The sequence below is a fragment of the Xyrauchen texanus genome, chromosome 31, assembly GCF_025860055.1.
Source record: "Xyrauchen texanus isolate HMW12.3.18 chromosome 31, RBS_HiC_50CHRs, whole genome shotgun sequence".
NCBI lineage: Eukaryota > Metazoa > Chordata > Actinopteri > Cypriniformes > Catostomidae > Xyrauchen > Xyrauchen texanus.
Window position 1 is genome coordinate 12,251,805 of NC_068306.1, and position 15,196 is coordinate 12,267,000.

Consider the following 15,196-nt stretch of genomic DNA (forward strand, 5'->3'; position numbering starts at 1 on the left):
AAACAGATTAGATTATGAACAAAAAGATAGATAGGGAAAACAAGGAGATGTTAGGGGAGAGGTGAGGTGAGGAGAGGTGAGGAGAGGTGAGGAGAGGAGGAGAATATTGTAAGTGAGAGCAGAACTCACGGTGAGTGAACGCTGCAGACTGAAGACCTGCGAGAGATTTCATCTCGATTTTGCAATACAAAACTGCACATGCGAAACAAAACAAAACAAAAAGAATGAGACACAAACGCAAATGAAAAAAGGTGCAGAGGAAGCAGGTGGCAGTCAGGGTGATGTCACTCTGTCTGTCCACCTGTCCCCTATGTGTTTCAATACAAGACACATACATTGGTAACACTTTAGTAAAGGAAACTTTAAACACTGCACAGACTGTGGCCATAGAGAATGATTTGATTTTAACATGTGAACAACTGACAATACAGACATATATTACAGTTTACATTTCTGGCACTTTACTTCAGTGTCACCAAAACTTACAGTATAAAAGATACAAGCTAACAATAAATGTGTTGTAAACAAAAATGAAATGAAAGATCTAAATCTTGAAAAAACAATAACCAGACTGTTTTACTCAACAAAAGTCTACAGTTCACAGTTTTGTAAACAATGCATTGTGATTTCATGTGATCAAATGAAATGTACAGAACTTGAATCTAAAGGCATTTTTGAATATGTTTTGAATATGGGACAACATGGTAGAGTACACTTAATTTTCAATAAATAAAAACATTCAGTACAATTTGTAAAGTTCATTTGCTCAGTGCTCAGACAAGAAGAAATGGTTACACGCATATGAAAACAAATAATAATGCACCGTGAAACAACAATGCAAATGAAAATGGCACAACCAGAAAGATTTCAAAAAAAGATTACAAATTCACTGAACTGATAAATAACATGCTTAATAATAAAATGCATCAATATTATTTCAATGTGTCATTACGTACAGTAGCAGATGCTTTCTAATTAAAGTGGAATGTATAACTACATGTAAAACATGTAAAGTAATAGAATAGTCAGAATAGAGATGCCTAGAAGTGCCAGAGAAATATATAAAGCAGCCATGCCATCAAATCTTACCCTAAAGCAAAAAAGTTATGAAGAACAGACTACACAGTGCAGGTTTAGGGGAAAGCCAGGGTCACACAACAACTCACATTGACTGGACAAACAATAAATTAATCACAAAAACAAAATGAAACAAATCCCTTCTGTGCACAAAACAGGAAAGGAGGATGGAATCCTATAGCTCAAGGTTGGATAAGTTCTGAAAAGATTTGAGAACATGACCAAACACTGAGAGGTAGAAATGGATAGAGCAAAAGGACAGAGGGAGCAGCATGTATGACTTTAATACTTACGCTGCTATAGAGATGTTGGCTGCAGACATGGGGCTGACCTCCTTCACCTCCATTGCCTTCTGAAGAGCCATGCTCTTCTTCGCAGCCTCTTCCTGCTGTTCTTCATCCTGAACATGTGGGCATTGCATAAAGTTCAAAAGCCAATGAGAAATAGGATTTTAAAAAACAAGGGCAAGTTACTTCCTGTTCAGGGTGACTTGTGCCAATGCAGGTGTAATATATTGTTATAAATCTAAAGAAGAATCATTCTAAAAGTAATAAGCTTCATAAGTTCAACAACACCTGGTGAATGTCACCAAAGCAGATGACATGAAAATCTAGGGTGCTTTATTAAGGTTAGGACTGTTGAGACTGTTACCTTTGTCAGCTCCTGTGCATTGGCAAGGTTATCCACAGCAATGGCCAAGAATACATTGAGAAGCGTGTCTGGTTATTGTCAGGTTAAAGAAATGTCTGTTTTACATTACAAATTGCATCACATTTAACATTCATTTGCTCTGCATTAAGACTTATTAAGACATTAAGATTTATGAAGAGCACTAGCACTAAGCGCAGTGCTATGCTTTAAGTTATATGTGCAAAGTTAGTGGGAATGGGCATGAAATTTTGGTATTTTTGTACATCTAGGCACAAGTGGGTTTGGTGCAAATTAGTTCTGTGGTTCTTCTCCGGTTATTGCACCATCTGTGTCCTATTATATAGTCCATTACTGGTCAAGCACCAGCGATATAAACAAAGACATCACCTTCATAAAAAGTTGGAAGTGTAAATGGACTGTATGCAGTGAATAAGAAGAATAGAAATATGGACTAATGAATTTTATGCATTAACTGTGCCCTTGTTGAATGTCAGGCATATTTTTATGACAATGACAAGCTCCTTTTATAGGCATGGAAAATGTGGTCCAGGATTTGGATGTAGGGTCTCTTACATTCTCTAAGTATTATTAATCATATTGATCAAGTGACACACAAATTATGCCAGTATTAACAGTGATTGTATCAGCCTTCCAGGTTAGGATGTGGATCGAGGGATTTAATTTTTTTGCACTTCCCTTCTATGGGTCAGTTTAATTTCATGTAAATTTTCGATTTCAATTAATTTATTGAAACTCAAAAAATTTAAACCAAAAATATTTCTAAATTCAAATTACACTTCAAACAAAACAAAAATATAATTAAAATAACTAATTGATAAAAAAAAAAAAAAAATACCCTCTCAAGTTTCTTTATCGACACCTTTTGGAGTGACTTAAAAATCACTATATGACAACAGGTGGAAAATTACTAATACAAATTACATATCACATAAATACTATTGTAAATATAAACATAACAAAAATAATTGAAAAATAAACCATGACCTCTTGAAGGTTTAACACAAATCTCATAAATTTTGACTTCCTAAGACAGCTACAACTCGTCGGGTACAACAAATCGTCAGGGACATAATTAGATTTTCCACTACATTTTCCGAGTTTGGACATGAATTTATTACCACCTGGAAGTCGAATATCACAAATGCAGGATCTGAGTTTAGACTTTGCACTGAAAACAGACGTGCTTTGAAACGTCTTAGCGCAATGACCTATTTCTCAAGAAATTAGCAAATCGTGCTTTGTGTCACCTCATTAACATACAATACACTCAAAGTTTGCACGCATTCACCTACAGCAAGCGCAAACACTCCCATCCACATCCACTTGCGCTTTGCGCTGGCAAACTGTGCTTAGAATTAGCGCTCACATGAAAATTGGATAAGATGCTACACACGGTGGTTGCACGTAGCGCTGTGCATTGTGCGTCCACGAAAATAGATTATCGGTGTAAGTTTGGGAGTTTACAAATATTTATTGTACTATATTTTCTCTGTTCAGTGAATAACTTCAAGCCTTTCCATCCCTGTATTGAAAATCCAAACAACTGCAGGGAAGGATACAGTTTCCAAAAAGTGTAAGAACAATGAAGTAGACAGAGGAGAACATTCCACTTCGAACGCCACCCTGAGACTCGATTCCATGATACATCACTGCATTCCAATCCTCTCCTGTCAAAATCTTCAAGATGCATAAACAAGTCAGGTACATGAAACAAAACCAGAATATAACACTCTTTACATAAATACAGTTATGTTTTAATGTTTCTTGAGACAAATTTAAAATCAAGTGTACCTGGAAGACTGTCATTATGGCTGCAGGGAAGCTGTCAAAGTTTGTCGTGGGTGTTTCATCTTCAAAATTAAACCTAGTTGGAAAGAGAAAGCTTGATCACACCGGAGATATAAACTAGTTGTTTTGATATGGTTTTGGTTTTAACCAGAACCAGGGCTTTCAAAACAAAAATGACTGCGTAAAATGGGATCAAAGTGAGCAAAACACTTAACATCAGCTATTTGTGGAGATGGATTTTTTGGTTGAAAAGAATAAATCAGAAAGAAGGGAATAGGCAGCAATACACAATCTTTACTGAAACAAGAGATGTTTTTTTTTTTTTTTTATCTATTTCTTGATTGTTTCTTTCTATAACCTGAGCAAACACATCAAGATGCAAGAATAAAAGGATTTTCCAAACCCTAAAATTGTCTCCATAGGAAATGTAATGTTCTTTTAAAGTCTTTGTGACATCCATCTCTAAAGCTTTTTAATATCTTCATGGCAAACAGCCGAACGGGAGGATTGGTTTCTTACTTACAATCCATTTATTTCATTCTACCTTTCTTCCTCTTTCTAGCATTTTATTTTTAGACTTCAGCTCACTTTCTCTCACTCCTTCCATCTATTACTCTCTCCAGATCCCCTTTCAGAGTCCAGCCTTTAAGGGAAACACAAGAACTCAACGGTGAGTCATCTATTCATAAAAGAGAATCATAGCACAAGCTTGCTTTCACCACTGCATTATTGTGGAAGGTATGTAACACGCAGTCCTAGCTTGTTGTGTGATGTGTGGACTGTACAGGCTTTTCACTGTTAAAAAATAAAGGTTTCCAATGAAAGCTGAAAAAAGCTCTCTTATTTCATACTTGCACAAAAAAAGACACTGTTCACTCATGTATTTTACTAACCCTGCTTATACAAATTTATTTAACATTAAATTAGCACAAAAATGTGAGCACAAAATAGGCCCTTTCCCTGCAGGAACTAAAGCCTGTTTTAGGTACTTTTCTCCAGAACTAGTACTTTTTGTCATTTTCACAAATGAGGAACTAAAGTTCCTCTTAGCCGTTAAGAGGGACTTAAGACTGACTTTTTCTCTTCTACTCCAGGGCAGGCACTTCTACTTAGAGCACTGCACTCATTTTCCAATTCCCTTCACAGAAATAACATAAAACCAACAAAGCATCCAAAGAGTATCACCAGTTTCACACATGTGTGTGAGGGGTGAGCAGAGCTGCTGCGTGACTTCAAAAGGAGACACTTGGTGTTTTCATCGCATCTGTATCTGTGATTATACAGAAAATAAAGTGCTTTCTGGCTTACTACATTGTTTTTATTTACTGGGATTATGGACATAAATAATAAGATGTTTATCGAGAGTGGATTAATGAAATCTATTATAAACTAAACCCTCAAGTCTAATTTACATGAGGACAGTGTTGCATGCGCAAAACTCGCGGTGAGTTTAACAACACTCAACACGTGCAACAGCATCAGTGGTCATCAAGTGATCCGTGGTCCAGTTCCGGATGGGAACGCACATGTTTAAGCTTGTCTTAGGCATAGTTAAGTTGCACTCTTACCTGAATCATGAAGCAATTTTAGGCAACTTTTTTTAACAACTTTTTTTTTCATTGTTAAAAATTATCATTATGTTTTTATTTTCAAAGTAAAGTGAATCAAAACCTATTTGTTAGTTGAGGGTGTGAGGTCATGTTTGTTCCTCCATTTGTTAGTTGAGGGTGTGAGCCAGATATTAAGAAGGAATTTATGGCCAGGCCTTAAAAAAGTTTAATTAAATACATCTTTTAATGTAATTTAATACTAGTTTAATGTAAATATACAGTACGTATATTATTTAGTTTTTCATGTTTACCTGTTAGTTACAATAAAAGTGTTGGGTAACATAAATATGGAAAAAAGTTTAGCCCCAGTTAAAAATTCTGGCCCCCGCAAGAAAGTCGTTGAAGAGCCCATTGAAGATTTCCATTCTTTCAAAAATGCAATCGTTTAAGCCATTAACTGATTAGGCAACAAGGCAGCTACTCACGTTTTCAGATACAGCCACAGTTTGTGTAAAATAGCCCTAACGAATGTGTAGCTCCGATCCTGGCATCCTCCTCATCTATTTTATTGATTTTGTTGCTGTTGTTGCTATTAAACTGCACATGCAAATAGCATCAGGAGAAAAGTGGTCGACACTAGATGACGTCACTATGGGGGGTTATTTGCTCTTATTACTGGGGCTTATTGACTCCTGCTAAATAAGTCGTTGCTCATCTGTGCAGAGTTAATGAGTTTCATTCTTTTAACTGGATGTATTAAGACCCAGTTCATAACTAACTGCCGGCTGCATAGTATTGGCTCTGTGGAGCACAATAACACAAGACCGTAGTGTGAGTGAGAGAGAGAGAGAGAGAGAGAGAGACACAGGGATGACTAAAGCTTTAATTCATCAAGCTTGTTGTCAGTGTGGTGCCATTCGTTAAAGCAAGCAGACACACTGAATAATCAGCTCAGTAATTCTCAGAGCGTAGAGATCTAAATCCCTGTTGGCATGCCTTATCACTCGTTCTGCTCACCAGATTTGGCACATGGGCAGAGGGATTACAAAATAAAGGATTGATGGATGGATGGATGGAAATTCTGACAGAATATGCATTTGTGTCATTTAAGTGATGTGTGATGGCTCCAGAGGCAAACTAAAAATAAACAGGTAAATAGAAGCTTATTGTCATGTTTTCATCTGAAAAAGATTGAGAAACTAAAAACCTATTATAACGCCAACAAGGACAACTCGGAACCTAGGAGTGGTGGTGCCAACATGTCATCAACAGCCCAGTCTTTCATGTTCATGCTTTACAACATCAGGAAAATCAGATATTTCCTGCCTGAATATGTTACATAGCTCCTGGTCCAAATTCTGGTCATTTCAAGACTGGACTAGTGTAATGCCGTATTGGCAAGCCTTCCAGCTAGCATGATAAAGCCAATGCAGATGGTCCAAAATGCTGCAGCATGTCTGGTCTTCAATCAGCCAAAGAAGACTCTTTTGATTTCACTCCACTGGCTACATTTAGCTGCCCGCAACAAATTCAATGTTTTGACTCTGGGCCTCAAGACAGCCCCCTCTTACCTCAATGTATCCTCCAGGTCTAGGTTCCAACTCGCTCTCTGTGGTCCATGAACGAGCTGCGAGCGGCGACAGGTGATCCGGTCACAAAGAGGCACAAAGTCTATTTCACAATCAATGTAAGCGCAGCATAGTTCTAGCAGGAAGACTAGCAGCTGTACATCATTAGCTGGGTAATTCCTAGCCAATCACATGTAAGCCATTGCTTTATAAGTCTGCTCACAATCTATCACATTGCTGTTTCAGTGTGCTAACATGGTTTTTCAGAACACGCCACGTCATCCACCAGAGGCGTCTGGTGCGAGACCCCCTTAAGTTCCTTCGGATAAAAGCATCTGCTAAATGACTAAATGTAAATGTAAAATGGAAACAAATCCAAATGAAACAACTGTTTCATTGCCTGTCCAATCAACATCCAGGAAGGCTTAAGAAAATTAGAATCTCTCTGGAGCTTCTCTACTCAATAACAGCTCAGGCTTAAGACTGACAATCAAAATGTATAATCAAAACTGCAATTGACAGCAGGATACTTTTTACAAGCCTATTATACAAATGAGATTGTGCAGTTTAACTGATGATTCAACTTGACAGATTTTGTTCATATAAAAAAAGAAATCATATAAAGTGTCCCTAACCTCAGCAGATGTTGCCTTAGACTGATCTCAGTCTGGGAAAGACACATGCTGTAAGGCATTAGATTAACTAAAAAACAGCACTGACAACAGCATCTGCTCCAGCCTGACACACATTCCTTGAATGTAGAGTATGAAACATGAGTGATTTAATGGGCTTAAATCAAAGTCATTTCAGAGTTCACTTACTGGCCCCCGAAGAGCTGCATGCCCAACAGGGCGAACACCACGATGAAGAGGAAGAGGAGGAAAAGCAAGCTGATAATGGACTTCATTGAGTTCAACAGAGAAACCACAAGATTCCTGAGAGAGTTCCAATATCTGTAGTAAAAGAACAGGGGAGACAGTGGATGACAATAAATGACAGTGTGAAAGTAACAAGACATCTGATCATCTGGTCATTCTGTTTGTGAACCAATGTTAAACTTCTAATCCCAAAGAGGAGACCCATGATTACAGTGACCGTGATATGCTGATACACAATGGGGAATTATGCACTCTTTCATTTACTATCATGAAAAATAAATAATAATAATTAAATTACTATATTAATATATTACTTTGAAGTCATCTTCAAAGCAGAAAGTACACTGAGTATGCATCTGTGTTCATCTACTTACTTGGTTACTTTAAAGATTCGGAGCAGACGAAGGGCTCTCAGAACACTGATCCCAAAAGATGCACCAGGCTGGATTGCTGCCCACACCACCTCAAATATACTCCCCACAATTACCTGAGAGTATAAATCAAGTCTATCTCAGTCAAATGTGTTCATTTTAAATAGCTTCTCATTTAATGAGCAGTTGGCTATTATAAAATTAGAGGTCGATTGATATCGGATTTTGCCGATACAATAACTATGGTGGTGGAAAAGGACTATAACTGATAATTGGCCAATTTAAAAGAAATTACTTACTAAATGTTAAAAAAAAAATCTTAGTCTTTCCTTACTGTGATGGGCAAAAAACAGAGTCAAGAAGAGTCCAAAATGAATGAAGATGCAGTTTAGTGTGCAAACAAAATGCAAATATACCCATAAGAAATTTGTTGTATAAATAATTGTGTATTAGTCCATAAACAGTGATGTGAAGGAGTCTTCGGCTCTACTTGCATATATAATTCACCACATTCAGCTTTTTTGATGAACTGTTTTGAATATATATTTCACCAGATGTTTTTACTAGTTTATTATTATTATTATTATTATTATTATTATTATTTACAAGATATAAAGTTGGAGACATAATGTATCAGCTGACGGGCCTGCTTCCATATACAGTAGTTGTATTTTTCTTTGCATGCCCTCACTTTAATGTAGAACACTTGATGATTATCTAATCAAAAGATGCATTCAAGTGAGGATATAAAATACAGATGAATATTGTTAAATTATGATAGATATAGATACAGCAAATTCCCAGGAGAGGTCAGTGGTTATTTATATTTCACCTCCAGAGGCTGCGGTTGCAGTCTAGAACCCTCCAGAACCATCCATGGGGAAAACTATTTAACTATTATTGGTCATTTTTGCAGATAAGTAATTCCAAAAGAAGCTATAAGTGCTGATTAATCAGCAAATCAATAAATCAGTCGACCACTACTTAAAAGAATTTAATACTTTCACAACTCAAAAAAAAAAAGGATGCTTGAAATGAAGTAAACTAGCAAAACCATAATCCCTGAATAACCCTTTAGCTATTCAACATGGCCATAAGTATCACAGTAGCTGATAATGACTGGACCTGACCTCGCAGGCCCATATGAATTATAAGCACACAGTGACTCACCCCAAAGTCAAAACAGTTGAATGAGGAGTGAAAGTAGTTCCTGGGCCCGAGGCCATACATCTTCAGAGTCATCTCTGTCAGAAACATACCCAGGAACACAAACTCTGCTAGGTCTAATAGCCAGTAGAAATAAAAGAAGAGATTAGGTTATCCATCAACACCCAAGCTTTTCCCACACAAGCCTTACAAAACGAATGCTTAGGAAACCATAGGCTCCAGTGTGCAGCTCTGGAGTTGATATTTGCTGCTAGACAGAAAGCAACCCTACTTACACAGGGCTTTGGTGAGCCATTCTGGCTGGTCATAGTGGACGATGGCCACACACAGCGTGTTCAGTCCCACCAAACACAGAACAATCCAGTAGAAACTTTGTGCCTTCACCATCCGTCGAATGAAAAAGCGTACCCTTTTTTCCTTACGGCGGAAGTACGACGAGCTATCGTTCTTACTGCTCTTCAGGCTAGCTCTGGCAAAGGGTGATCCAGGGGGTGCTAGAGAGATGAACAAATTAATTTAGGACATTGGGGAGTAAAGTCTCCAAAAGTCTCATTTAAACTCATGTCTCAGAGCTGCTACCTTCACCTACAACCAGGCCCACATGGAATCTAATTTAGCAGTAATCAGCTCAGGAAAGCACAACATCAATTAAAAAGCGCATGTGCAAGCGCCTTTTCTTCACAGATCAGGTATCATTATGCTGGGCAGAGAAAGGCGACTGTTTAAGAATATTAATTATTCTATCGGCCTCATAAATCTAAATAAGAAGAGAGCATCTACTCAAGCATTAATGATTTTAAGTATTCATCAAGGCAGAAATAACACACAGCTGTTTTCCCTGATAAGCTCCCTGATCCTTTGCTTCCCCCTCTCGTTTTCGCACACTTCAGCTAATGGGCACATTCACGCTAATCTTGACACTTGACACATATTTTGAGAGTCTCTGTGGAGGCTTTCAGTTCACTATTTACCACAGGCAGCAATATGATTCCTTTTTTTGCTGATAGCTCGTGACGATATGGTTCAATACAAATTCTGTATTTGCTGTATGGTGAAAAGTATATTTATGTTTGATGACAATTTTGGAAGTAATATTAACAATGCATAGTTGTCAAATGTTGATCGATCAGTTTGTGTTAGGGGCCAGGTCAAAGGTCAAATCTTACCAACAGAGGAGATGTCTGTGAAATGTTCCTCTCCCTCCTCAGCACTGATAAGGTCGTTTCTACCCTTTCTGGTCTTTGCTCTTTTCAGGACTGAACATGTAAATGTATAAATCACACACACAAATCACACAATGTTCAGAGAAACAAAGTTCACGATAATACTAAATATTGTATGTGTCAATAGTGAGATCATACCATTAGCACATGCTATATATTTGGTAGTGGGTTTGCGTTTTAGTGGGAACTGAAAACTGATATGAGATTACGGGATGAAGAAAACAAATGGGTGCAATCTATTTGGGAAATCTCAAAACAATCAACCATTTAAGGGCAAAGCAAAATGGCATATAACGTCTTCATGAAATAAAACAAGAATCAATTTTTACAACCCTGTGATGCTTTTTATAATAAACTCAAATACGGAGCAATTGGTTGCCGTGCAATCATTCTTTACATTAAATCTATTTGAGGCCATTTCATAACATAAGCAGTATAGTCTACATCTTTGAATCTCTGGCTACAGTAAGTGATTTGTGCATACTACAAGACTGATCATACTGTGACTCATCAGTCATGTGCAGTAACAGGAAGCTGACTAACAATGCACAAGTGTGACTGCGCACCAATCCTGGGTTATCCTTTCCGCCCCCTCTCTCACTTTCCCTTTTATCTCTTTATTTCTCTCCCCACCTCCACTTATTACAGCTTGAGAAGGAATTGCTGGTAACCACAGATTAATTACCTGCCCTGAGCCTGATAGTGGAGATATATATATATATATATATATATATATAACACAATTAAAGACATTCGGTTATAACATGAGATATGGACAATTTCTGCTTCACCAAATGTAACTTTCTTGTAACAATGTCATCTAAAATCACAGCAAGTTAGCCGACCTTTAAATGGCATAAACCAAGCAATACATTTTTTTTGTCTGTTAGGACACTATGCTTTAAAAGTTGCATAAAAGTGGCAACTAAAATGAGTGCAACCATTCTCTTGTGTAGTATTTGTGAATGCAACTACTCTAATCCAGTTATCCCGGTTGTCCTAATCCCTACAATTACTTCTGGATTCTACGACATCCCTAATCGAGAGAGATTACAGGTCTTGAAGAAAGAGACATTGGGGAAAGAGTGAGATTGCAGGAAAGAGAGAAAGAAAATTGTTTTTAATAAGGAAAAACAGAAGAACAAATTGAGTTGAACAGGTGATAGAAAAAAGTGGGAATTTAAGAAAAACACAAATTATGTCAATTTCACAATGGAGCAAAAAAGCAGCAGCTCACTTTTAGGAACTCCAACAAACTTCACAAAGTACTTTTGACTAATAGCTACACTAAATAACAGAACTGAACATAGACAAAGACTTCATGAAATTGCTTGACCACTTCAGGTTCCTTTGCTGTGTTGACACACATTTCCTACTGAAACAGGAAGTTGGGATGGAACATATCAAAGCCAATAGCCTTTAGTTTGTTTCACAGCCATGAACAATTGCTACTTGCTATTGCTAGTCAGGTGGCAAGTGGTAGGAGGGGACATTCATACTCTAGAGAGCATTTTATTGGACAAATTTCGTTTTAAACTTTGTACTCCTTTTAGGAGTATACTAGCACATAGATGGCCTCAAAGTAACAGATATGGACTGAAAGCCACACAACTTGCATTTATGAAAAAAATATATGTATAATAATTTGTAAAACACAAGCATTCAATTCACCAATCCAGCAACTGTGCCCAGGTGAAAAGATCAAACTTCAAACACAACTTAACCCATCCAAAAGCCATTTTTGCCCCTTAACTGTCCAAAATAATGGTCAAATAAGAGGGCTCATGAAATGAGTGGTCATACCTTCCACTGGCCTGGTTTATCATAGAATATACTATGGTAAACCAGCCCTATGGACCCTTGCCCTCTTTTCACCTGGGTTGTTCTGTTTCCTCTTGTACCACGCACCATCCAGAGGGGATTTCTCCTCCGCATTCTGGTCCTCTTCTGCCAGCAACACCTCCTCTGTAACAAACAAATATCAAAGACTATCAGTAAAACATTCAAACATTTCAATCAACCAAATCATACCAATTTTAAAACACATTATGCATTTTCAGTAGTTCTAAAAATAATGATATTTTCTAAACCCAGTATGTGAAATGAATATTAGTTAAAGCTGCACTACGGTTGTTGTTTTTTTAATTAGTGCCAAAATGCCATTACTGATTATTATTGAGTACATAAAAAACAGGGTTGAAAACAATGTCCTTACCTACCACCAATTCACTATGGTAAGCCTATAAAAATTATTTGTATTTTGAGCTTTCGAGTCAGAATTGTCGTGAAATTGCAGGCTTATGTCATTCACCTTTATGTCAATACGTCATGTCCGTAAACACAGAAAAGAAGTATCTGCTGTCACGTGTTCCAGCTGGGGAAACTACACAGTACAGTTCAGTCAGTCACAGTTACACTATTCAGGACAACATCGCAGCAGTCTGGATGAATGCTTATCTGTTAACTGTTTGGCAAAGCTCTTTACTTGCTATAATGCTTGGACATGTTGTCTGGTATGGTTGTTGAAGCTTATATTGCTTGTCATGCTCGAATTAATCGAACATTACTCATGTGTTAACCAATCGTGATGTATCTACATTGTCAGGTGAAGTTACTGTAACATATTTACTAATATCCATGACTTCAGACTATCAAACATTAACAGCAGATAAAACAGTTGAATGATCATACAGTATTAAAATATACTGGTAACTGGTGGTGGTTTATTATCAATCTAAAGTTCTTTGAGTGTAGTGTCAGCAAATTAATTCAAAATGTGTAAATACAAGTGTTGTTTATCTTTATCAAAGCAAGTAATACTTTGGTTTTAAATGTTTAATAGAATTACATAATATCATCATGAAAATAGCATGTTATGACTTCGGCTCTGGATATCTCCAAGTCATTATCACACAGGTAAACTCAAATCATTAGATTAATCCATGCAGGAGAGCAGTGCCAAAACACAATTCACATAATGTGCTCTTCAGCAAATTGCTTGCAATTTAAGTTTAAAACACAGATGTCGCTAGAGAGCACAAAGTTCCGTAGTGCATCTTTAAGAAACAAGTGTTGAATAGAATCTACAAGATATTGTAAAAAGTGACATGCAAAGAAGGATTTTTGGACTAACCCGCCTTGCAGATCCACTCCAGGTAGCCAGTGAGCTCTCTCTCAATCTGCTGCTGTCTGCGGAGTTTCAGAAACTCCTGCCTCTTCTCCACACGCTCTCTCTCTTTGGCAAACTCCCTAAGTTCAAACACACACATACAGTCAAGGCCATAACCATGTCTTGAACATTTTGGGGGACTGAACCATTTTGGGGATGGGGAGGTTGTGGGTGTTGAGGTCACAAATATAATGGTTCTATATTGTCCTTTAAAATACTAAAGGAGCTGAATGCAAAAATTTCAGGAATACATTTTTGAATGATTTCAACCGTAAAGTAGTGGGCACACATTGCATGTTTAGTTAGTTCCTTGCATCTTACATGGCACTAGCATAACCTGAACTGTTGACAATTCAGATGCATCGTGCTGGAAAAACTACATTCATGCTTAGCTTCTATGAGTCCTGCATTCTTAGATTTTATTGGCTCAAATCTCAAATGACACTGACGAGCGATGTTAGACCACTGAGCATGCATACTTTTTTAAAACCATTCGCTGCAATGACATTATGACAATTAGACAGTGTCAGGACATGTCCCCCTCAAAGTATATTGGGGTTACGGCCCAGCATACAGTAGCCTTTATAGACAATAATTCATTTCTGTAATTGGAAAAATAAGAGCAATCGACACAGAGATAAGTAGCCTAAATTCTGAAGAAACATAAATCTTTTAATAAACAATGTAATGGTGGAACCATTAGAACTTCCTAAATAGACGACTGAGCAAAACAATTCACTTGATAACCTTGGAGGAGCTTGGCAAGGTAATTAAGGCCATGCCTACAGGCAAGGCTCCGGGGTCAGAGGGCTTTGCCACTTAATGTTTTTTAGATCTTATGCTACAGAACTGGCTGCACTTTTGCTAGAAGTTTATACAGAATCATTAAAGAATGGAAAGCTTCCGCCAACCATGATGAAAGCCCAGATCAGTCTAATTCTTAAAAAGGACAAAGGTCCAAGTGAGTGTAAGAGTTAACGTCCAATTTCCCTGATCCAGCTAGATGTTAAAATATTGTAAAAAAATATTGGCTAACCGATTAAGTAAAGTTATGACATCTCTTATACATATAGATCAGGTGAGGTTTATTTGGGGCCATAGCTCTTCTGATAACTTTAGGCGTTTCAACAATATCATGTGATCAGTGGCAAATGATCAGACTCCAGTCGCTGCCATCTCACTTGATGCCAATAAGGCGTTTGATATGGTAGAATGGGATTATCTTTTCAAGATTTTGGAAATGTACAGGTTCGGGAATACTTTTATTTTATTGATTAAGTTACTTTATAGATACCCGGTGGTATAAACAAGTGGATTATTTTACTCTGGATAGGGGCACCCGGCAGGGTTGCCCTATTTCCCCATTTTTGTTCTGTCTACCATTAGCAGCTGCGATAAGAAGGGAGGATGATTTTCCAGGGTTGGTGGCGGGAGGTGTGGCTCAGAGCTATAGCTTTACACAGATGATATTTTATTATTCATCTCTGACCCTACTAGATCTATGACTTGCCTCCACAGAATTATTAATTCCTTTAGTTCTCAGGATACAATGTCAATTAGTCTAAATCGATGATTGGGAAGGTTAATGTTATTAAAATGAATTGTATTCCAAAATTCAACTACCTGCTACAATCTCTCCTTATAGATGTCCCCCTCTCTTATTTCAGGTAATTTGATAGCATAGCAAAGTCCTTCATTTGGAAGGGTAAACGTCCCAGATTACATTTCAGTAA

The 15,196-nt window shown here is 37.4% G+C and overlaps 1 protein-coding gene across 1 annotated transcript in view; it reads right to left on the reverse strand.

Annotated features, from left to right (window-relative positions):
* LOC127624941 (probable voltage-dependent N-type calcium channel subunit alpha-1B) overlaps positions 1-15,196 on the reverse strand; it is a 152,719-nt gene that overhangs the window by 57,123 nt on the left and 80,400 nt on the right. The window contains exons 8-19 of the mRNA XM_052099873.1: positions 13,428-13,543; positions 12,170-12,259; positions 10,238-10,327; positions 9,347-9,565; positions 9,075-9,187; positions 7,908-8,020; positions 7,477-7,608; positions 3,541-3,613; positions 3,309-3,426; positions 1,729-1,796; positions 1,371-1,477; positions 130-192 (exon numbers count right to left, since the gene is read on the reverse strand). Coding sequence (XP_051955833.1) covers positions 130-192; positions 1,371-1,477; positions 1,729-1,796; positions 3,309-3,426; positions 3,541-3,613; positions 7,477-7,608; positions 7,908-8,020; positions 9,075-9,187; positions 9,347-9,565; positions 10,238-10,327; positions 12,170-12,259; positions 13,428-13,543 — 1,302 coding nt within the window. The remainder of the gene's footprint in view (positions 1-129; positions 193-1,370; positions 1,478-1,728; positions 1,797-3,308; positions 3,427-3,540; positions 3,614-7,476; positions 7,609-7,907; positions 8,021-9,074; positions 9,188-9,346; positions 9,566-10,237; positions 10,328-12,169; positions 12,260-13,427; positions 13,544-15,196) is intronic.